Below are 23,785 nucleotides of genomic sequence, written 5' to 3'. Positions count from 1 at the left end.
CGATCACACTGAAACCCCCCTCCCCCGCCCCCCTTCCCTCTGGATTTGTCCTTCACTGAGTGGCTCAATGTGCACCTCTGCTCATTGCAAATACTTTTTTTTCTTTTCTTTTTCCAAATTGGGCATGGACATGCTTACTGCAATTAGGCCATGCCCCAAAATTTTACCCGGGACCGGCAGTGCTCTGCAGCACTGCTTACCTTTTTATGAACTTATTTTTTTATCTCCTTAAATATTTCTCATTGCTGTCTCATTTATTTATCAAATTATGAGAGGGAAGTTCAGCCCCCAACATTTAGGGGCATATTTATCAGTAAAAATATTTGTGGGTTATTCCCCAGAAAACAGTTGTTTTCAGAGGTACCGGTAAATATTTAGGGGGACATTTACTAAGCAGTGATAAAAGTTGAGAAGTGAGCCAGTGGAGAAGTTGCCCATGGCAACCAATCAGCATTGACGTGACACTTATAATGTGCATACTATAACAGTATACAGAGCAGCTGATTGGTTGACATGGGCAACTTCTCCATTGGCTCACTTCTCCACTTTTATCACTGCTTAGTACATGTCCCCCTTAGTATCCCATAGATGTAGCAGTTATCTGCTGCGGCCACTCCATTTCTGACAGCATCTGCAGCCTTCATAAGTTCTATGGGGGCTGCAAAGCTGAGGGATTTATCGATTTCCAGATACTTCAATAAGATAACGCCATCTCCAGATGGCATCACCCTTTAGTAGTCTATGGGCTACTAATTCACAATTTGTTCAGAGAAGGAGTCCTGCAAGAGTAATTTAATAAATCTGCATGATACTGTTCATTTCAACTTTGTGAATTTATGCAAAAAATATCACATCCAAATTAAAAATGCTTATTGTGATAAATATACCCCTTAGGCAAAGTGAATATTAATATGGGCATGTCCGAAGGGGTCCCAGTGTGGGTGTATCCACTCCCTATGGCTAGTCTGCCATTTACCCCTGTCCACTTGCTCCCAACCACCCTTTCACTGAGATCCAGGCGGCACCTGTTCACCGCTGCTGTGCACAGCAACAAGGCCTGGGACAAACCCATACCTCCCAAATGTCCTGATTTTCGGGGAGGGGGGGGGGCAGTTGGGAGGCTCCTGGCACACATTAAGCTGTGAACAGATGCGAACAGTGTCTTTTCACTGGAGGCAGAGAGGCTGGAGGCATGGGCAGCAGCTCACAGGGCGCTGGGGATGCCCCCATTGTGATGAAAATGAGGGGTGTGGCTCACGATCGCGAGCATTCCTGTGAAGCCCTGCCCATTTTCCTAAGGCCACACCCCCTTTTTGCAGGCGCACCTTCAGTGCGCAGAAGTTTCCCTATTTGGCCGTGGATGATGTTAGGAGGTACGTAAACCTCCCCAGCTGGTGCCCCACATGAGACAGTGTATGCGGGACTGGGGAGAGGATATTGGGATAGTCTTTTTATTACACATGCCAGTGTCATTTTGTCTGTTTCAGTACTCTAATACTCCTTTTACACCACCAGCATATAACACGGGTTATTGCACATAAACATGCATAACTGTGTTGTAGGTTGGAGTAAAAGGGCAGAGTTGGAATAATCCGGGTTGAATGACCCGGTATTCCAACATGGGTAGTTTGCAGGGTTGAACACGGGTTCAACCCGCCAAACTGTGCAGTGTAAACGGTAGCCGGGTCGCATCGACCCGGCTTCCCGTTTACAGAGAATTTACGGTTGGTGCTTGGAGATCATGTGATCTCCAAGCACCGCCTCTGCCGCATCATCGGCTACATCACCAGCCCGGCAATATGCCGGGTTGGAGGCGGCAGTGGGAAAGGGGCCTGATGCGGGTCGCAGCCGGGTAGCATCATGCCCTCCAACATTTTACACATAAAAATCGGTACAAATTAGAAAAGGGGGCATGGCCACGGGTAAAGGGGGCGCGGCCACGCCCCCTTTCCTATACTTTTAATGGAGTAACGCCTCCGTTTCCCGGCGCCGGCCCAAAAATTTACTATCGCCACAAACGCCTCTGACTGTCTATTAGGCAGAGGCGTTCGCAGTTAATGCGGGCAGACCGCATTAACTGCACGCGCAGGACAGCTCTTCCATCAGGGGCTCTGCCTTCAGGGCCATTTTAGCAAAAACCAATGCATAAATCATAAACCTGTGATATGAGGACTAAAATGGGATTCTAGTGATTATTTTCTCTTTTTCATCACAAACTACAAAAACCTATACAACAATGACATCAGCTGCTGCTAGTAATCTAAAAGGAGAAGCTAGGGTAGCAGGCTCAGCTGGTCATTTCCAGAATTGCAACCGCTCCTATGAACAATGCCTTATCATTTACTTTGATTTTAGCAGCTTTATGCTGCCCCTCCTTTTGCATTGTGATGCTGCTTAGTCCTGGCTCCTTGTCTGTTATCTTATTGACCTTCCTCTATCATAGAACCCATCCAAGGAAGAAATTTGCAGGCTCAGGATATAACAAGTACAAGTTTTCTTCTAACCTGGTCAAGGTTGCCTACAGACGAAGGGCTTTATGTTTTGGAATATGTGCCCATTTCTGATCCAAGGGCAGAACAGAGGACTTTGTATGGAGATGAAACCAATTTGATTATAAGCGGCTTAAGATCAAACACCACCTATCAGGTCACGCTGTTCCCACAATACAGTACGCAGCATGTTCAACCTGAAGTCCTCCATGTGTCCACTGTGACGGGTAGGTTTAAGCTTTTTTAAATGTGACAAATATGTAAATATTTCTAAAATGCATCAATTGTTTTCACATGTAGCACTACAGCAAACATGGCAGTAATCCTAGGGGGCCGTCATCCACTGGTAGACTCATATGTTGGACGAGGCTGTGTGTAAATAAGTGTTTCATTTGTACAAATTGTCAGTGTACTATAGGGGAGATGTATAGGCAGTGGACACAAAATATACAAACACTTGGGTAACTGAGGGATGCTAGCACGTTCAAAGCAACAGCTTTCATGCAAGTGCGGCTCATGTTAATTAAGCCGGTCACGTCTTCTGGACTTCCTTGGTTACACATAATTATGGCTGCAAGAAGAGACCTCAGGGACAGAGTGGTGATTATTGGGGTCCATTTGGCAGAGCTTAAATGACCGTACAGCTGAACTTTTATGTTTCACAAGCATGAACTCTGAGAGAACATCATCCGTAAAGGGTAACAGAGGACAGAAGTGCAAGTTCCAGGACTGTGTTATTTGTACTTATATACGAATCAGAAATCAAAATAAGCAAGAATCTGCAGTTCATCTTACTGTTATTTCTGTCTTAAGTTTATCTATGTTCTCCATCCATGTAAAACTAGAGTAGCTTCAATGTATTTATAGTATACCCATAGTGGAGACACACACACACACACACACACAACATAGATCATTATGTATACAGGAAAAGGATCCATATTCAGAGCTGTAGCTAGACTTTTGGTGCCCTGTGCCAGAGAGAGGATTGGCATCACACTGAGATATTGTGTACACTATATTTCGTTTCTTTTATCCTTCCATTTCTTTCCAAGGGTGGCTTCTTCATTCCATTTCAAAGAAGACATTGTGATTCCACTCTTTTTAACCTTCTCAGTGTAATGAGCTGGAAGTCAACTGAAATACCTTGGGGATGTTTTCAGAAATAAATATCAAGTACAGAACAGTTTAGATTCACAGAGACCATTCATCCTCCACAATACTTTTACAAGAGGACAACAAGCAACTGCTAGAACCTTGAGCCTTTAAACTGCGAAGGCTACTCCTGTTGCCTACGTCGAACAAGTTGATTCACTACGGTTTAATGGTGCATCCTCCCAGAGAGAGAGCAAGCTCTTGTGCTTCAAAAAAGTTAGTAGCTGCAGAATCAATGTGCTAAGCACATTCTGATAGTAGCATGGGCAGCTCAATTTGGAGACAAATAGTGACCATTCCAATTTATTTTTATATGGTTTGCTATACTGTTTTTAATGCTGGGATGGATGATCAGTAAGCAGGAGTTAAGCAAGACTATCTGTCATCCAGGGCAAACAATCAGCACACCCAACCCTGCCATTACCTCCCTTCCCCTGGCACATTTGTTCATACAAGGTGTAAAGGGTGGTGACACATGACACAGGAAGTAGCAGTATAACAGCTGATGGGAAAGTGCAGATCGCTATGATTAGGCAGCAGCATTATCAGCCTCCAATAATAGATATTAAAGCAGTCACTGGCAACCGGTACTGTATTTCTGTGCAAGCACACACAGAGTTGTAACTAACTTAGTAAGCATTCTAATGCTCTGGGTAAGAAACAGCATCGGGAACCCCTCACACACATACATAGAATCTCAATAACCACTATACAGCACACAGAGCATTGCAGGTGACCACCATACAGTACACAGAGCATTGCAGTGACCATCTTACAGTACACAGAGCTTTGCAGTGACCACCATTCAATACAGAGAGCATCAAAGTCACCGCCACATAATACAGAGAGCCTGTGACCGCTTTACAATAATAAGAATTTACTCACCGGTAATTCTATTTCTCGTAGTCCGTAGTGGATGCTGGGTACTCCGTAAGGACCATGGGGAATAGACGGGCTCCGCAGGAGACTGGGCACTCTTTAAAGAAAGATTAGGTACTACATCTGGTGTGCACTGGCTCCACCCTCTATGCCCCTCCTCCAGACCTCAGTTAGGGAAACTGTGCCCGGAAGAGCTGACATTACTAGGAAAGGATTTGGAATCCAGGGTAAGACTCATACCAGCACACCGTACAACTTGTGATAACTATACCCAGTTAACAGTATGAATAACAGCTGAGCCTCATTCAACAGATGGCTCAGAACAATAACCCTATAGTTAAGCAATAACTATATACAAGTATTGCAGAAGTCCGCACTTGGGACGGGCTCCCAGCATCCACTACGGACTACGAGAAATAGAATTACCGGTGAGTAAATTCTTATTTTCTCTGACGTCCTAGTGGATGCTGGGTACTCCGTAAGGACCATGGGGATTATACCAAAGCTCCCAAACGGGCGGGAGAGTGCGGATGACTCTGCAGCACCGAATGAGCAAACTCAAGGTCCTCCTCAGCCAGGGTATCAAACTTGTAGAATTTTGCAAACGTGTTTGATCCCGACCAGGTAGCAGTTCGGCAAAGTTGTAAAGCCGAGACCCCTCGGGCAGCCGCCCAAGAAGAGCCCACCTTCCTCGTGGAATGGGCTTTTACTGATTTAGGATGCGGCAGTCCAGCCGCAGAATGAGCCTGCTGAATCGTGCTACAGATCCAGCGAGCAATAGTCTGCTTAGAAGCAGGAGCACCCAGCTTGTTGGGTGCATGCAGGATAAACAGCGAGTCAGTTTTTCTGACTCTAGCCATCCTGGAAACATAAATTTTCAGGGCCCGTACTACGTCCAGCAACTTGGAATCCTCCAAGTCCCGAGTAGCCGCAGGCATCACAATAGGTTGGTTCAAATGAAACGCTGATAGCACCTTAGGGAGAAATTGGGGACGAGTCCTCAATTCTGCCCTGTCCATATGGAAGATCAGATAGGGGCTTTTACATGACAAAGCCGCCAATTCTGACACACGCCTAGCCGAAGCTAAGGCCAATAGCATGACCACTTTCCACGTGAGATATTTTAGCTCCACGGTCTGAAGTGGCTCAAACCAATGTGATTTTAGGAAATCCAACACAACGTTGAGATCCCAAGGTGCCACTGGAGGCACAAAAGGGGGCTGAATATGCAGCACTCCCTTGACAAACGTCTGAACTTCAGGCAGTGAAGCCAGTTCTTTTTGAAAGAAAATAGACAGGGCCAAATCTGGACTTTTATGGATCCCAATTTTAGGCCCATAGTCACTCCTGACTGTAGGAAGTGCAGAAATCGACCCAGCTGAAATTCCTCTGTTGGGGCCTTTATAGCCTCACACCAAGCAACATATTTTCGCCATATGCGGTGATAATGTTTTGCTGTCACATCCTTCCTAGCTTTTATCAGCGTAGGAATGACTTCAACCGAAATGCCCTTTTCCATCAGGATCCGGCGTTCAACCGCCATGCCGTCAAACGTAGCCGCGGTAAGTCTTGGAACAGACAGGGCCCCTGCTGCAGCAGGTCCTGTCGGAGCGGCAGAGGCCAAGGGTCCTCTGAGATCATTTATTGTAGTTCCGGGTACCAAGTTCTTCTTGGCCAATCCGGAACGATGAGTATAGTTCTTACTCCTCTCTTTCTTATTATCCTCAGTACCTTTGGTATGAGAGGAAGAGGAGGGAACACATAAACCGATTGGTACACCCACGGTGTCACTAGAGCGTCCACAGCTATCGCCTGAGGGTCCATTGACCTGGCGCAATATCTTTTTAGCTTTTTGTTGAGGCGGGACGCCATCATGTCCACCTGTGGCCTTTCCCAACGATTAACAATCAGCTGGAAGACTTCTGGATGAAGTCCCCACTCTCCCGGGTGGAGGTCGTGCCTGCTGAGGAAGTCTGCTTCCCAGTTGTCCACTCCCGGAATGAACACTGCTGACAGTGCTATCACGTGATTCTCCGTCCATCGGAGAAACCTTGTGGCTTCTGCCATTGCCATCCTGCTTCTTGTGCCGCCCTGTCGGTTTACATGGGCGACCGCCGTGATGTTGTCCGGCTGGTTTTGAAGCAGGGGTTTTGCTTGACTTAGGGCATTGTAAATGGCCCTTAGTTCCAGAATATTTATGTGTAGGGAAGTCTCCTGACTCGACCATTGTCCTTGGAAGTTTCTTCCCTGAATGACTGCCCCCCAACCTCGGAGGCTTGCATCCGTGGTCACCAGGACCCAGTCCTGTATGCCGAATCTGCGGCCCTCGAGAAGATGGGCACTCTGCAGCCACCACAGCAGAGACACCCTGGCCCTCGGGGACAGGGTGATCAGCCGATGCATCTGAAGATGCGATCCGGACCACTTGTCTAACAGATCCCACTGAAAGATCCTTGCATGGAACCTGCCGAAGGGAATTGCTTCGTAAGAAGCTACCATCTTTCCCAGGACTCGCGTGCAGTGATGCACCGACACCTGTTTTGGCTTCAGGAGGTCTCTGACCAGAGATGACAACTCCTTGGCCTTCTCCTCCGGGAGAAACACCTTCTTCTGTTCTGTGTCCAGAATCATACCCAAGAACAGCAGACGCGTCGTAGGAACCAGCTGCGACTTTGGGATATTCAGAACCCAGCCGTGCTGTTGTAGCACTTCCTGAGATAGTGCTACTCCGACCAACAACTGCTCCATGGACCTCGCCTTTATAAGGAGATCGTCCAAGTACGGGATAATTATAACTCCCTTCTTTCGAAGGAGTATCATCATTTCGGCCATTACCTTGGTAAATACCCTCGGTGCCGTGGACAGACCAAACGGCAACGTCTGGAATTGGTAATGGCAGTCCTGTACCACAAATCGGAGGTACTCCTGGTGAGGTGGGTAAATGGGGACATGTAGGTAAGCATCCTTGATGTCCAGTGATACCATATAATCCCCCTCTTCCAGGCTTGCAATAACCGCCCTGAGCGATTCCATTTTGAACTTGAACTTCCTTATATAAGTGTTCAAGGATTTCAAATTTAGAATGGGTCTCACCGAACCGTCTGGTTTCGGTACCACAAACATTGTGGAATAGTAACCCCGTCCCTGTTGAAGGAGGGGAACTTTGATTATCACCTGCTGGAGGTACAGCTTGTGAATTGCCGCCAGTACTACCTCCCTGTGCTTGGGAGTAGCTGGCAAGGCTGATTTGAGGTAATGGCGAGGGGGAGACGTCTCGAACTCCAGCTTGTATCCCTGAGATACCACTTGTAGAACCCAGAGATCCACCTGTGAGCGAACCCACTGGTCGCTGAAGTTCCGGAGACGGGCCCCCACCGCACCTGGCTCCACCTGTGGAGCCCCAGCGTCATGCGGTGGACTTAGTGGAAGCAGGGGAGGATTTTTGTTCCTGGGAACTGGCTGTCTGGTGCAGCTTTTTCCCTCTACCCCTGCCTCTGGGCAGAAAGGACGCGCCTCTGACCCGCTTGCCTTTCTGAGGCCGAAAGGACTGTACTTGATAATACGGTGCTTTCTTAGGCTGTGAGGGAACCTGAGGTAAAAAAGTCGACTTCCCAGCTGTTGCTGTGGATACGAGGTCCGAGAGACCGTCCCCAAACAATTCCTCACCCTTATAAGGCAAAACCTCCATGTGCCTTTTAGAATCAGCATCACCAGTCCACTGCCGAGTCCATAATACTCTCCTGGCAGAAATGGACATTGCATTAATTCTAGATGCCAGCCGGCAAATGTCCCTCTGTGCATCCCTCATATATAAGACTACGTCTTTAATATGCTCTATGGTTAGTAAAATAGTGTCCCTGTCAAGGGAATCAATGTTATCAGACAGGGAATCAGACCCTGCTGCTGCAGCACTACACATCCATGCTGAAGCAATAGCAGGTCTCAGTATAGTACCTGAGTGTGCATACACAGACTTCAGGATAGCCTCCTGCTTTCTATCTGCAGGCTCCTTTAAGGCGGCCGTATCCTGAGACGGCAGTGCCACCTTTTTTGATAAGCGTGTGAGTGCCTTGTCCACCCTAGGGGATGTCTCCCAGCGTAACCTATCCGTTGGCGGGAAAGGGTACGCCATTAGTAACCGCTTAGAAATCACTAGTTTCTTATCTGGGGAGCCCCACGCTTCTTCACACAATTCATTTAACTCATCAGATGGGGGTAAAGTCACTGGCTGCTTTTTCTCCCCAAACATAATACCCTTTTTTGTGGTAACCGGGTTAATGTCAGAAATGTGCAACACATTTTTCATTGCCGTAATCATGCATCGGATGGCCCTTGTGGATTGTACATTTGTCTCATCCTCGTCGACACTGGAGTCAGACTCCGTGTCGACATCTGTGTCTGCCATCTGAGGTAGCGGGCGTTTTTGAGCCCCTGATGGCCTCTGAGATGCCTGGGCAGGCGCGGGCTGAGATGCCGGCTGTCCCAAAGCTGCGTCATCGAACCTTTTATGCAAGGAGTTGACACTGTCGGTTAATACCTTCCACATATCCATCCACTCTGGTGTCGGCCCGCAGGGGGCGACATCACACTTATCGGCACCTGCTCCGCCTCCACGTAAGCGTCCTCATCAAACATGTCGACACAGCCGTACCGACACACCGCACACACACACACACACACACAGGGAATGCTCTGACTGAGGACAGGACCCCACAAAGTCCTTTGGGGAGACAGAGAGAGAGTATGCCAGCACACACCAGAGCGCTATATAACAGAGGGATTTACACTATACACAAAGTGAATTTTCCCCCAATAGCTGCTTATATCACAATTTGCGCCTAAATTTATGTGCCCCCCCTCTCTCTTTTACCCTTTCCGTAGTGTATACTGCAGGGGAGAGCCTGGGGAGCATCCTTCCAGTGGAGCTGTGGAGAGAAAATGGCGCTGGCTGTGCTGAGGAAGATAGCCCCGCCCCTTCAGCGGCGGGCTTCTCCCGCTTTTTTAATAATAATTATGGCGGGGGATTAGGCACATATACAGTTTAGAACTGTATTATGTGCATTTTGCCACTTAAGGTATACTAATTGCAGCCCAGGGCGCCCCCCCCCCCCCAAGCGCCCTGCACCCACCAGTGACCGGAGCGTGTGGTGTGCTGTGGGAGCAATGGCGCACAGCTGCAGTGCTGTGCGCTACCTTATTGAAGACCGGAGTCTTCAGCCACCGATTTTCTCCGGAATCTTCCGTCTTCTGGCTCTGCAAGGGGGACGGCGGCGCGGCTCCGGGAACGGACGATCGAGGTCGGGCCCTGTGTTCGATCCCTCTGGAGCTAATGGTGTCCAGTAGCCTTAGAAGCACAAGCTAGCTGCAAGCAGGTAGGTTTGCTTCTCTCCCCTAAGTCCCACGTAGCAGTGAGTCTGTTGCCAGCAGATCTCACTGAAAACAAAAAACCTAACAAATACTTTCTTTTTAGTGAACTCAGGAGAGCCCACTAAGTGCATCCAGCTCTGGCCGGGCACAGATTCTAACTGAGGTCTGGAGGAGGGGCATAGAGGGAGGAGCCAGTGCACACCAGATGTAGTACCTAATCTTTCTTTAAAGAGTGCCCAGTCTCCTGCGGAGCCCGTCTATTCCCCATGGTCCTTACGGAGTACCCAGCATCCACTAGGACGTCAGAGAAATAATACAGGTTTATATGTTTGAAAACATTTTGAGATGCAACACAATTTCAAACCTTAAATTGTGTATAGTTTTATAGATATTTATTATATTTTGTACCTTAATCTCCGTTCATTTTCACAGAACGACAGCAAACAAGAAATGTACATGTTCGGGACAGAACGGCTACAAGCTTCCAGCTGGCCTGGGTGAGGCTGCTGGGAGATAAAGGACCTTATATTTTAGAGTTTGCAAAGGTTTCTGATCCAAACCGGAAGCATAGAAAGTCTGTGGATCAGACTAGTATGATACTTAGCAATTTAAACCCAAATACTCAATACCAGGCCACAGTATTTTCTGAGTCCAATGTCCAATATGTTCCACCACAGACCATCCAGATCTCAACACTTCCAGGTAAATAGTCTGATGACAAATATTGGGGCAGAGCATATTTAATTAAACCAGTAGTTATAGAAATATACTCCCTCCACCTGATACAGAGGTTGGTATATAAACATGCCATCCAACAGGATTTATGTAAATTTTGTGCATATTACAAATAGTAGTTAATAAGCCCATATGAATCGTTACCATTGTTCTTGCAATAAGACATTCTGCTATATGTAGTGGGTGCCAAGAATTCCAACCCCAGATCTCTCTCTCTCTCTCTCTCTCTCTCTCTCTCTCTCTCTCTCTTTCCTACTCCCATTTTACAGAAGTAGGTAGAAGTACAAGCTTATGTTGTAGATGGGAGGAGGGAGAGAAGATTTTGATTAAGCAGTAGGGGTCACCAGGGACCACTCACGTCTGGTGTGTCTAAAGAAACTCACTATCTCCTATAGAAGTATCACACTGCAGAGATGCAGCATAAAACAGACATTTTTCCACATTTACTCTCCTGCACACAATACTAAGGCGTATACTTATTTAAGGGATTTTGTGGGAAGCAGCTTTTTTTGGGGGATACCTGCAAAAATGAAGCATCCCTGGATGGAATACAATACACTATTTAGCTGTCAAGATCCCGACAGCAGCATTCCGCCTGTCAGAATGCTGGTAGCGGGGCAGGCACTAAGAGTCCCCTTGCGGGCTTCCTGCGCTCGACACATGTTCTATTCTCACTCTATGGGTGTCATGGATACCCACGAGTGGGAATAGCCCCTGAGCGCCGGTATTCCGGCGGAGGGAATTGTCGGCTGTCGGGATTCCGGTGATGATATCCTGACCAACGGGATCCCGACAGCCGGCAAATTGATTGCATCCCCCCTGGATGTATGAAGAGGGTGTCACAGCAGATATCAGATCTATCTGTCTATCTGTCTATCTATCTGTCTATCTGTCTATCTATCTGTCTATCTATCAAACTTAGCAGGCCATGTAAATATTAACTTGCCGTATTGGATTCATATAAAAGTTTTATCTTTTGTTTTGTAGAACAAATTTGGCCAGCTCAGATTTTGATATCTGACCCAAGTGCGCACAGTTTCCGCGTGACATGGGGTCCCAGCCTTGACAGTATTGCCGGTTATGAAATTCAGTATGGACCAATCCCCAGCAATGCAGTACAGAACATACAAGTTGATGGCAGAGTGAATAGCACTGTTCTGGAAGATCTGAAATCCAATACAACGTACTTGGTTACAGTGGCTGCCATATTTAAATCTGGTGGGGAAAAAGCATTGTCAGCCATAGCATGCACAGGAAATAGTAAGTGTTTGCATCAAGCACAGAACAGATTATTAATACATGTTGAATGCAGCCATTTTCCTTGCATCTTTCATTAGTCTAGTAAGATGTTGTGTTCATGTACGTTCAGTCTGATCGCATCACATGCTGCTAGTAAAGTTTAGTGACTATTTTTGAAAATCCATTGAGTCCAATTCCAATGACACTAATAACTGATGGCCATAAGAGTCTCCCTGACCTCTTTGGGCAAACTAGTGACAGAAGAAATGGATTACTTGTTATATTATTTTATAACACTCACATGTTGCAAATGCAGATATAAAATGTAAACATGATCCTGAATTTTATTTATGATGTTGTACCATTTACTTTTTAAATGTATGGTGACTTGTATAGCCAATGTTATTATACATGAATGTATGTATATGTATATGTATATATATATATATATATATATATATATATATAAATAGCGTGTAGGACCGGCACTCACCTCTCTTAAAAAGACTTGCTCCGGTGCCCTCTGGAAACAATTGATACTCCAAACTCATCTAACAAGCAGCGGCACTCAGAGATTTCAATAAGTGAAAAAATGTGAAAGTTTTTAATCCATGTTAAAACATGTTAAGGCCAACGTTTCGGGGCACACCCGCCCCTTTGTCAAAAACAAAGGGGCGGGTGTGCCCCGAAACGTTGGCCTTAACATGGATTAAAAACTTTCACATTTTTTCACTTATTGAAATCTCTGAGTGCCGCTGCTTGTTAGATGAGTTTGGAGTATATATATATATATATATATATATATATATATATATATATATATATATATATATATATATTTTGTTATTGGCTAGGGCAGTGGTTCCCAAACTTTCTTGAATCACGGCGCCCTAAAGTATCAGCATTTTTCAAGGCAGCCTTAGTCCAAAAGTTTCTTAATGATGAATAACAAATATATATATTAAGTAAACTGTGCTTACCTGTCACTCTTAGACCAGATAGTTTATTTTCCTTTCCCTTGTATCACTGTCACTCTTAGGTTCAGTTATATGGACATAGTTGTGGTTATAATTGGCCATATATTTTTTGATTGGCAGCCACCAGCACTGGTTTTGCCTATCACCATGACCATAAATAATTTGTTTTGGTCCTGGACCATCAAGCCGAGGCACCCTTGCAAGAGCCTCACAGGACACCCCAGGGTGCCTAGCATACACGTTGGGAATCACTGGGCTAGGTCCATGCTATTTTTTTTATTTTATTTTATAAATATCTATGTCACCTATTTTTGAAGTGGGCTTGGATAGAATAACATGTTCCAATCTGTCATCAGAATGTTTCATGCAGCAGAGTATTTAAGGAGATGAGTGGGTGAATATGTCCACCTGTGTGATTGTGTAAGCGCGAACTGGGCTGCATGTGAAAGGGATAGTACAGGTACACTACCGATAATCCGGCACCCTCGGTTCCAGCACTGTGCCTTATTATTGATTTTGCCGGATTATTGGTAGTATCATTTACGGTGGTGTCAACAGCATCCTGACCCCCCCTCTGCAGCCTAATTCTATCCAGTGTGTCCCCTAAAGCCTAATTTCGGCCACGCAGCCTGATTTCCCACCTGCAGCCCGTCTCCCCGTCGCAGCCCGACTATCCGCCCGCAGCATGACTCCCCCACCCACAGCTGAACTAAGCCTCCCGCTGCTAATATAAGACCTCCCTCAGCCTAACTAAGGGGGTAATTCAGAGTTGATCGCAACAGCAAATTTGTTAGCAGTTGGGCAAACCATGGGGGTAATTCTGAGTTGATCGCAGCAGGAATTTTGTTAGCAGTTGGGCAAAACCATGGCCCTCATTCCGAGTTGTTCGCTCGCTAGCTGCTTTTAGCAGCATCGCACACGCTAAGCAGCCGCCCTCTGGGAGTGTATCTCAGCATAGCAGAATTGCGAACGAAAGATTAGCAGAATTGCGAATAGAAATTTCTTAGCAGTTTCTGAGTAGCTTGAGACTTACTCAGCCATTGCGATCAGTTCAGTCAGTTTCGTTCCTGGTTTGACGTCACAAACACACCCAGCGTTCGCCCAGACACTCCCCCGTTTCTTCAGACACTCCTGCGTTTTTCCCAGAAACGCCAGCGTTTTTTCGCGCACGCCCAGAAAACGGCAAGTTTCCACCCAGAAACACCCACTTCCTGTCAATCACAGTACGATCACCAGAACGATGAAAAATCCTCGTTATGCCGTGAGTAAAATACCTAACTTTTGTGTAAAATAACTAAGTGCATGCGCTCTGCGAACCTTGCGCATGCGCAGTAAGCGACTAATCGCAATATAGTGAAAATCGGCAACGAGCGAACAACTCGGAATTACCCCCCCATGTGCACTGCAGGGGAGGCAGATTTAACGTGCAGAGAGAGTTAGATTTGGGTGTGGTGTGTTCAATCTGCAATCTAAATTGCAGTGTAAAAATAAAGCAGCCAGTATTTACCTTGCACAGAAATAAAATAACCCACCCAAATCTAACTCTCTCTGTACATGTTATATCTGCCTCCCCTGCAGTGCATATGGTTTTGCCCAACTGCTAACAAAATTCCTGCTGCGATCAACTCAGAATTACCCCCCATGTGCACTGCAGGGGGGGGGCAGATGTAACATGAGCAGAGAGAGTTAGATTTGGGTGGGGTGTGTTTAAATTGAAATCTAAATTGCAGTGTAAAAATAAAGCAGCCAGTATTTACCCTGCACAGAAACAAAATAACCCACACAAATCTAACTCTCTCTGTACATGTTATATCTGCCACACCTGCAGTGCACATGGGGGTCATTCCGACCAGATTGCACACTGCGCTTTGTCACAGCCGTGCAATCGGTCCGGAACTTTGCATGCGCTGCGGCCGCATTGCGCAGGTGCGTCGTTACCCGGCGATAGGCAGAGACGCCGCTAGCGAAGAAAGTGGTCGCAGCGGCGACCGCAAGAAGATTGACAGGAGGAAGGAGTTCTGGGGTGTCAACTGACCGTTTTCTGGGAGTGGTGTGGCGAACGCAGGCGTGTCCAGGCATTTGGAGGGCAGATATCTGACGTAAATTCCTAGACCATCAACGCTGGATTCATCGCACAGGGTAAGTAACTCATACACTGGTCTTGTTCTGCACAAAACTTTTTTTGCATAGCAGGGCTGCACAAGCAATCGCAGCCTTGCTATGCAAAAAAACACTCCCCCATGGGCGGCGTCTATTTGATCGCACAGGCTGCAAAAAGTTGCAGCGTGCGATCAACTCGGAATAACCACCATGGTTTTGCCCAACTGCTAACAAATTTGCTGCTGCGATCAACTCTGAATTACCCCATAAATCTCCTGCTGCTAATCTAAGACTTCCAGAATCCTTACTCCCACCCACAGCATAACTTCCCACGGCACCTGATGTGATTAAAAGGGGTGTAGGACTATCAGGTGCCGGATAATCGGTGGTGTACCTGTATCATGGTGTAAGGCAAGGATTTAAGGCATGCAGGAAGCCCCAAACTGAGTTATATACTGGAAGGAACAGGTTCACTAACCTAAGACAGTAGTGATGTTAACCTGCTCAGAGTCGGAAATAGGGCGTTTATAGTGCCGGGCGAGCCGTGCAATTGCACCTGTGGCCAGTTTCTCTGCGCCAGTATTCGATACTTTTTTCTTTTTCCATTGGGTTTAAAATTTGCCATTACACACCATTGTTACAGATCACATGAAAGCAGAATGAGCTATTGTAGCAAGGTTGCTGTAGGGCCTTTTCCTTCTTTTCAGCTATAAAATACAGGTGTTGGAATACAAAAAATAGTTTAACATTAAAATTAAAAAACAAAACAATAATTGTAAAAAAAACAATAACCATAAACGTGTTATAACCATCTGTCTGAGGGGATTATTTAGAGTTGTTAGCAAACCAGAAATGTTAGCACCTGGGCAAAACCATGCTGCACTGCCAGGGCCATCTTAACAGCAGTGTGGGCCCCTGGGCAAAGCAATGCACTGGAGCCCCTACCCATCCTTCGGCGGTAGACGTGGGGGGTGCTATCAGCGGCAGCTTTGATGTCCCGCGGGCAGTAGAGGGTGTTTTAGCTACCTCTCAGCATGTAGGACCTGGAGCAGTAATTTCTGCTAATTACTTCTATACTACAAAGATGGTGGGAGATCGGGCGGGAGGGAGAACACTAAACTGTAGCAGGGGGCATTGGGCTGAATGAAGGGGCACTGGCACAGGATGTCCAGGGTGGTAGGGGATGTTTAATACACTGGGGAGGGGTGGATAGTGGAGTGGACTTGGGGGGTCATTCAGATCTGATCGCTGTTGTGCGTTTTTGCACAGCGGGTGATCAGATCCTAACTGCACATGCGTATGCACCGCAGTGCGCAGGTGCGTCGGGCAACAGCAACATGCATCGCCGGCCAGCAACGGGATGGTGCGAAATAGCCAATCGCACGGGCATTCACAAGGTGATTGACAGGAAAGGCCATTTGTGGGTGGCAACTGACCGTTTACAGGGAGTGTCCGGAAAAATGCAGACAGACTCAAGTAGTTTCAGGGAGGGTGTGTGACCTCAGCTCCGGCCCCGATCAGCAGGAATCCATCGCATTGGAAGAGTAAGTCCTGGGCTGCACAGAGACTGCACAAACTGATTTTTAGCAGCTCTGCTCCACATAGGAACGCACACTTGCATGGTGAAAATACACTTCCCCTGTAGGTGGCGACTATCTGATCACAGGACAGCAAAAAACGCAGCACAGCGATCAGATCTGAATGACCTCCTTAATATTCAACATTTTCTGGTAGGAGGCCAGCTTGGTTGACTGCAGATATCTCCAGTTCCTGGTAATATATTTATAAGCTTTCAATGGCATAAAAAAACAAGAGAGTACCACATTTCAGTAGGTACTGGGGATTTGGGGATCAGTGTTCAGGAGGCAGAGCTATCCACTTACGGAAATATAAACTGCATACCAGGCATGTGGAGCTGGAGCAGGGACTAGCTGCTTGAAGGCTGATATCTCTGGTTCTGGGCATAGTAGAGACAAGCTGTCAGTGTCCACCAAAAATGGAGAATCCCATCTTTTGGAGAGTACCCTCAGAAAAACTCTAAGTCAGACAGAACCTGAGATATCTGTCTGGGTAGGGCAATTAACAGGCTTGGATGGGGACCGCTGCTTTGAAGTCGGATATCTCCGGTAGCCCAGGGCCGATTTTCAAAAATCTCATACCCTTGGAAAAAAGAGGACCTTCAGTTATCTGTCTAAGGCCCTTATACTCCTGGGGCCCTTGGACAACTACCCAATGAGCCCATATGAAAAGACGACAAAAACAGGTTTTTAACATAATGCGGGAACAGTTGTGTATAGCAGATGAGACTGTTGTGTGCCTACCATTCTGTTCTTATAAACCTGTGCCCTGCAGGGATAATGCTACTAATAATAACACACTACGGACACACACAACAATTTGTTTGACACAGCACTAAAAAGTGTCCTAAATGTAATATACGAGTTGCTCTATGTAGAAGTGATAACATTCAGATATATACAGATGTGATGCTGCAGTCATGGATCCCTTTCTGGTGTCCCTGGTCCCATATATGATACTTAGTGGTGGGGTTGTTGCAATATGGCAGGAGAGAGTAGCAAGGACAGCAAGCAGGAGTGCAAGAGAAGAGGCATCAAACTGGAGAGAACATGCTTGAGCAACTAATTGTTATGATGGTTTTTATTTATTTCTGAAGTGTCACTCACTTGTTAAGCTTTTTAGGCTGTTAATATCAATGTCTGTATGCCCATTTATTCTACTGCTCCTGGAGGAATGAAAGTAATTGCATTCACAATACAATGATATCCTTCTTTTGATAGATGACACAAAAGTGAAGTACCTTAGTTTTGAAGATCTAGGTGCGAGCAGCCTGAAGGCCACTTGGGCCTCTGCAGATGGAGAAGTACAGGGCTACAGAGTAAGGTGCCGAAGACAAGCAGGCCGTTCCTCAGTAATCAGTGTGGCTCCACAAACTCACAGTATACATTTGACAGATATACAAGAAGGGACCACAAACAAGATCTGTGTTAAGCCAATTTATCAGAATGGCACTGGGAGAAGTCTCTGCAGAACCGTACAGAAACAGCCAGGTATGTGACGGAACTGACTGCCTAAGTACAAAAACTTGCTGGGAACTCAGACACTAGTCAGCCAGAACTGTAAAGGGCTCAATTCGGAGTAATATGGTTATAATGTGAAAAGGGACTCAGAATGTAACATTCATTGCACATCCATTTTACATACCCTATATGGTATAATTCAGCCATATGCCCACACATCACATTTTTCTTGCACCCCGGTTCCAGATTATGTAAACCAATCTGAGTTATCTGGTTCCCCAGGTATACATTACTTGCTATGCTTAGAAGAGGCCCTCTCTGTCTGTATAAGCTTATACATCCCAACTGATCCAATTTCAGTGGGGCAGACAATATTTGAGGGTTCTGCCCCACTGTCATGAACAGGGCTGAATCCCATTGGGGAGGTATGACCGTTCACTGTTGCTCTGCCTAGACTTGGTACTAGCCACTTCTGACAACAATGACAGCAGCAGATCTTCAGGTCTTAATTCAAAATGTAATTTCCTAAGAACACCTGGTATAGAGAGGAGAAATTGTTTGGTGTGAAGATTATTGTAAAGAACCCCAGATAAGATCATAACTATATTTTATGAATTATGCATAACTTTGGTTTTGTGTGTGTTCCCTTTATATGGGTATAATGCATTACAGACACCCGCTTATTTTTGGCTATATACATGTCTTTCTGCCTAACCACTAAATTGTTAAAAATGAGAATTTCTCAGTGAAAGGAGTCTGGCTTCTTAGATGTGCTAGAATAAAACCAATAATAAGAATGACTGAACCCAGCTTAGAAGGTGAACGTTTCTCAAGCCGTTCTCTGTATGAAATTATGCATTGTCCTTGGAAATGGAATACAGCATGAATGCAGTAAGCAATTACACTCAGTGTTCAATATGATTAGGGATCAAGCAATATCCTTGACAAATGCTGAAGGTTCATGCTATGAAATTGTATCTTAGCATTTAGCTAAATAGAATCCTCCAGCTTTGTCCAAAGATGATTTAACTCCAAATTTAGCAGACATTATAACCTGATCACAAATGGTTCTTCACAGCCGTCTGCGGATTATAAATGAGACTTCAATTCTATAAAATGCATAGTAAATCAAACAATTAGGTAGTAGCTTGTGTGCAAAGATATATTAAAATTAAGAGCGGATTGGTTGGTACTTTATCTCTCTCCACTGTATTTCACTCCAACCTTTGATAAATCTCACTCTTACAGTTTTATTCTATTATGCATGTAATGTTGATAATATTGATTGCAAGGTTCTACTGTCACGCTTCCTGCGGGCAGCAATAACAAAGTTTTGAAATGATGGAGTGCCATATATATATATATATATATATATATATATATATATATATATATATATAAATAGTATTTGTATTCGGCACTCATGAAGTAAGGATCACAGTCAGCTTGCCCGGTGCCCTCTAAATCAACTTTGCAGGTTGAAGATATAAGCACAATGAAGCTGCACTCCAGGACTTAATTCAAATAAACAGGTCCAGTCTCCCGATTTTGATGTGCAACGTTTCGGTTATAATCACAAACCTTTATCAGACATATACAAACAACAGAAAAAGTCTTACCTATATAACAAATGAAATCACCAGGTGCAGTGCAGTCCAGGAAGCCCCAGAGTTAGACTTCTGCTGATGTCATGCAGCATGGACTAATTATGTAACAAGAGAGTGTTAACCCTTCACCACACTACAGACATGGAAATGAATGAAAGACATTTAATATTCAAATGATACTTTGTAAATACAATGATCATCCACAGGATAAAATGCAACAAGTTATATCAAAGATTATATACGAGTATAGCAATCAGGGCGATTATACATCACCACATCACAATTTACTTAAATGGTTAACCTGGGGGAACAATTAGATCAATGATTGAAAACAACATGTAGAATTGAAGAAAAACATCACAGAAAACTGCTGTAAGAAAGTGTTTCATTTAACCCCTTAGGTGTTACAGTGTTGAGGTACATGTGAAACAATGTTGCAGTTTGATTCGTTTGCCAGAATGCGGATGTACTATAGTGTCTCCTGTTTCTAAGTATGTGAAAGTGGTACACCCTAAACATTTATAATTACCCGTTTTTTTGGTAAGAAAATGTTGAGGTGCCTGGGAGTCAAAATCAGAAATGTCACTGTGCACAATCATGTCACGAATACTACATCCTCGTTTATAACAAGGCATTATCCATTTCTTGGATAAAGATGGTAGGTCAGGGTCAGTTTGAACAATAGGCCAAATACCCTTCGCCTTTGACATTAATCTAGTACTGGCAGTTGTATACTGATTCACATAAATCATAGTATTTGTCATGCGGCTCTGACTAGAAATGTCTGGTTCTTTAACCTTCGGCGCTGCGAGCGCCTTAAGCCTAGCACTGGTCAGTGCATTGTTGGAATATCCCCTTTCTAGGAACTTAGTGGTCATAATATCAAGCTGCTTACATTCATCATCAAAATTACTACAGATGCGATGTACTCTCAAGAACTGAGAGTATGGTAGACCCTTTTTAAGTGGAGCAGGATGATGGCTTGAAGCTAATAATAAGAATTTACTTACCGATAATTCTATTTCTCGTAGTCCGTAGTGGATGCTGGGGACTCCGTAAGGACCATGGGGAATAGCGGCTCCGCAGGAGACTGGGCACAAAAGTAAAGCTTTAGGACTACCTGGTGTGCACTGGCTCCTCCCCCTATGACCCTCCTCCAAGCCTCAGTTAGGATACTGTGCCCGGACGAGCGTACACAATAAGGAAGGATTTTGAATCCCGGGTAAGACTCATACCAGCCACACCAATCACACCGTATAACTTGTGATCTAAACCCAGTTAACAGCATGATAACAGAGGAGCCTCTAGAAAAGATGGCTCACTACAGCAATAACCCGATTTTTGGTAACAATAACTATGTACAAGTATTGCAGACAATCCGCACTTGGGATGGGCGCCCAGCATCCACTACGGACTACGAGAAATAGAGTTATCGGTAAGTAAATTCTTATTTTCTCTGACGTCCTAGTGGATGCTGGGGACTCCGTAAGGACCATGGGGATTATACCAAAGCTCCCAAACGGGCGGGAGAGTGCGGATGACTCTGCAGCACCAAATGAGAGAACTCCAGGTCCTCCTCAGCCAGGGTATCAAATTTGTAGAATTTTACAAACGTATTTGCTCCTGACCAAGTAGCTGCTCGGCAAAGTTGTAAAGCCGAGACCCCTCGGGCAGCCGCCCAAGATGAGCCCACCTTCCTTGTGGAGTGGGCATTTACAGATTTTGGCTGTGCAAGCTGAATTGTACTACAAATCCAACGAGCAATAGTCTGCTTAGAAGCAGGAGCACCCAGCTTGTTGGGTGCATACAGGATAAACAGCGAGTCAGATTTTCTGACTCCAGCCGTCCTGGAAACATATATTTTCAGGGCCCTGACAACGTCTAGCAACTTGGAGTCCTCCAAGTCCCTAGTAGCCGCAGGCACCACAATAGGTTGGTTCAGGTGAAACGCTGAAACCACCTTAGGGAGAAACTGAGGACGAGTCCTCAATTCCGCCCTGTCCGAATGGAAAATCAGATAAGGGCTTTTACAGGATAAAGCCGCCAATTCTGACACGCGCCTGGCCCAGGCCAGGGCCAACAGCATGACCACTTCCCATGTGAGATATTTTAACTCCACAGATTTAAGTGGTTCAAACCAATGTGACTTTTGGAACCCAAAAACTACATTGAGATCCCAAGGTGCCACTGGAGGCACAAAAGGAGGCTGTATATGCAGTACCCCTTTTACAAACCTCTGAACTTCAGGGACTGAAGCTAGTTCTTTTTGGAAGAAAATTGACAGGGCCGAAATTTGAACCTTAATGGACCCCAATTTCAGGCCCATAGACACTCCTGTTTGCAGGAAATGTAGGAATCGACCCAGTTGAATTTCCTCCGTCGGGCCTTACTGGCCTCGCACCACGCAACATATTTTCGCCAAATGCGGTGATAATGTTTTGCGGTTACATCCTTCCTGGCTTTGATCAGGATAGGGATGACTTCATCCGGAATGCCTTTTTCCTTCAGGATCCGGCGTTCAACCGCCATGCCGTCAAACGCAGCCGCGGTAAGTCTTGGAACAGACAGGGTCCTTGCTGGAGCAGGTCCCTTCTTAGAGGTAGAGGCCACGGATCCTACGTGAGCATCTCTTGAAGTTCCGGTTACCAAGTCCTTCTTGGCCAATCCGGAGCCACGAATATAGTGCTTACTCCTCTCCATCTTATAATTCTCAGTACCTTGGGTATGAGAGGCAGAGGAGGGAACACATACACTGACTGGTACACCCACGGTGTTACCAGAGCGTCTACAGCTATTGCCTGAGGGTCCCTTGACCTGGCGCAATACCTGTCGAGTTTTTCCCAACGGTTTATAATCATGTGGAAGACTTCTGGGTGAAGTCCCCACTCTCCCGGGTGGAGGTCGTGTCTGCTGAGGAAGTCTGCTTCCCAGTTGTCCACTCCCGGAATGAATACTGCTGACAGTGCTATCACATGATTTTCCGCCCAGCGAAGAATCCTTGCAGCTTCTGCCATTGCCCTCCTGCTTCTTGTGCCACCCTGTCTGTTTACGTGGGTGACTGCCGTGATGTTGTCCGACTGGATCAACACCGGCTGACCTTGAAGCAGAGGTCTTGCTAAGCTTAGAGCATTGTAAATGGCCCTTAGCTTCAGGATATTTATGTGAAGTGATGTCTCCAGGCTTGACCATAAGCCCTGGAAATTCCTTCCCTGTGTGACTGCTCCCCAGCCTCGCAGGCTGGCATCCGTGGTCACCAGGACCCAGTCCTGAATGCTGAATCTGCGGCCCTCTAGAAGATGAGCACTCTGCAACCACCACAGGAGGGACACCCTTGTCCTTGGTGACAGGGTTATCCGCTGATGCATCTGAAGATGCGACCCGGACCATTTGTCCAGCAGGTCCCACTGGAAAATTCTTGCGTGGAATCTGCCGAATGGGATTGCTTCGTAGGAAGCCACCATTTTTCCCAGAACCCTTGTGCATTGATGCACTGAGACTTGGCTCGGTTTTAGGAGGTTCCTGACTAGCTCTGATAACTCCCTGGCTTTCTCCTCCGGGAGAAACACCTTTTTCTGGACTGTGTCCAGGATCATCCCTAGGAACAGAAGACGAGTCGTCGGAACCAGCTGCGATTTTGGAATATTGAGAATCCAACCGTGCTGCCGCAACACTACCTGAGATAGTGCTACACCGACCTCCTACTGTTCTCTGGATCTTACCCTTATCAGGAGATCGTCCAAGTAAGGGATAACTAAAACTCCCTTCCTTCGAAGGAGTATCATCATTTCGGCCATTACCTTGGTAAAGACCCGGGGTGCCGTGGACCATCCAAACGGCAGCGTCTGAAACTGATAGTGACAGTTCTGTACCACAAACCTGAGGTACCCTTGGTGAGAAGGGTAAATTGGGACATGAAGGTAAGCATCCTTGATGTCCCGAGACACCCATGTAGTCCCCTTCTTCCAGGTTCGCAATCACTGCTCTGAGAGACTCCATCTTGAATTTGAACTTCTGTATGTAAGTGTTCAAAGATTTTAGATTTAAAATCGGTCTCACCGAGCCGTCCGGCTTCGGTACCACAACAGTGTGGAATAATACCCCTTTCCCTGTTGCAGGAGGGGTACCTTGATTATCACCTGCTGGGAATACAGCTTGTGAATGGCTTCCAAAACTGCCTCCCTGTCGGAGGGAAACGTCGG

The 23,785-nt window shown here is 46.0% G+C and overlaps 1 protein-coding gene and 1 long non-coding RNA gene across 3 annotated transcripts in view; one reads left to right on the top strand and one right to left on the bottom strand.

The window, feature by feature from the left end:
• LOC134966348 (uncharacterized) overlaps positions 1–19,654 on the bottom strand; it is a 74,955-nt gene extending 55,301 nt beyond the window's left edge. Inside the window, exon 1 of the long non-coding RNA XR_010188628.1 lies at positions 19,599–19,654. This is a non-coding gene — a long non-coding RNA (uncharacterized LOC134966348). The remainder of the gene's footprint in view (positions 1–19,598) is intronic.
• The window catches only part of LOC134966347 (collagen alpha-1(XII) chain-like), a 300,135-nt gene that overhangs the window by 266,663 nt on the left and 9,687 nt on the right, over positions 1–23,785 (top strand). For both annotated transcript variants that reach the window (XM_063943018.1, XM_063943019.1), the window contains exons 11-14: positions 2,444–2,716; positions 10,323–10,592; positions 11,613–11,885; positions 17,740–18,009. In XM_063943018.1, coding sequence (XP_063799088.1) covers positions 2,444–2,716; positions 10,323–10,592; positions 11,613–11,885; positions 17,740–18,009 — 1,086 coding nt within the window. The remainder of the gene's footprint in view (positions 1–2,443; positions 2,717–10,322; positions 10,593–11,612; positions 11,886–17,739; positions 18,010–23,785) is intronic.

The sequence above is a fragment of the Pseudophryne corroboree genome, chromosome 10, assembly GCF_028390025.1.
Source record: "Pseudophryne corroboree isolate aPseCor3 chromosome 10, aPseCor3.hap2, whole genome shotgun sequence".
Taxonomy (NCBI): Eukaryota; Metazoa; Chordata; class Amphibia; order Anura; family Myobatrachidae; genus Pseudophryne; species Pseudophryne corroboree.
Note: the sequence above shows the minus strand (reverse complement) of the source record. Positions and strands in the feature narration are given on the sequence as shown.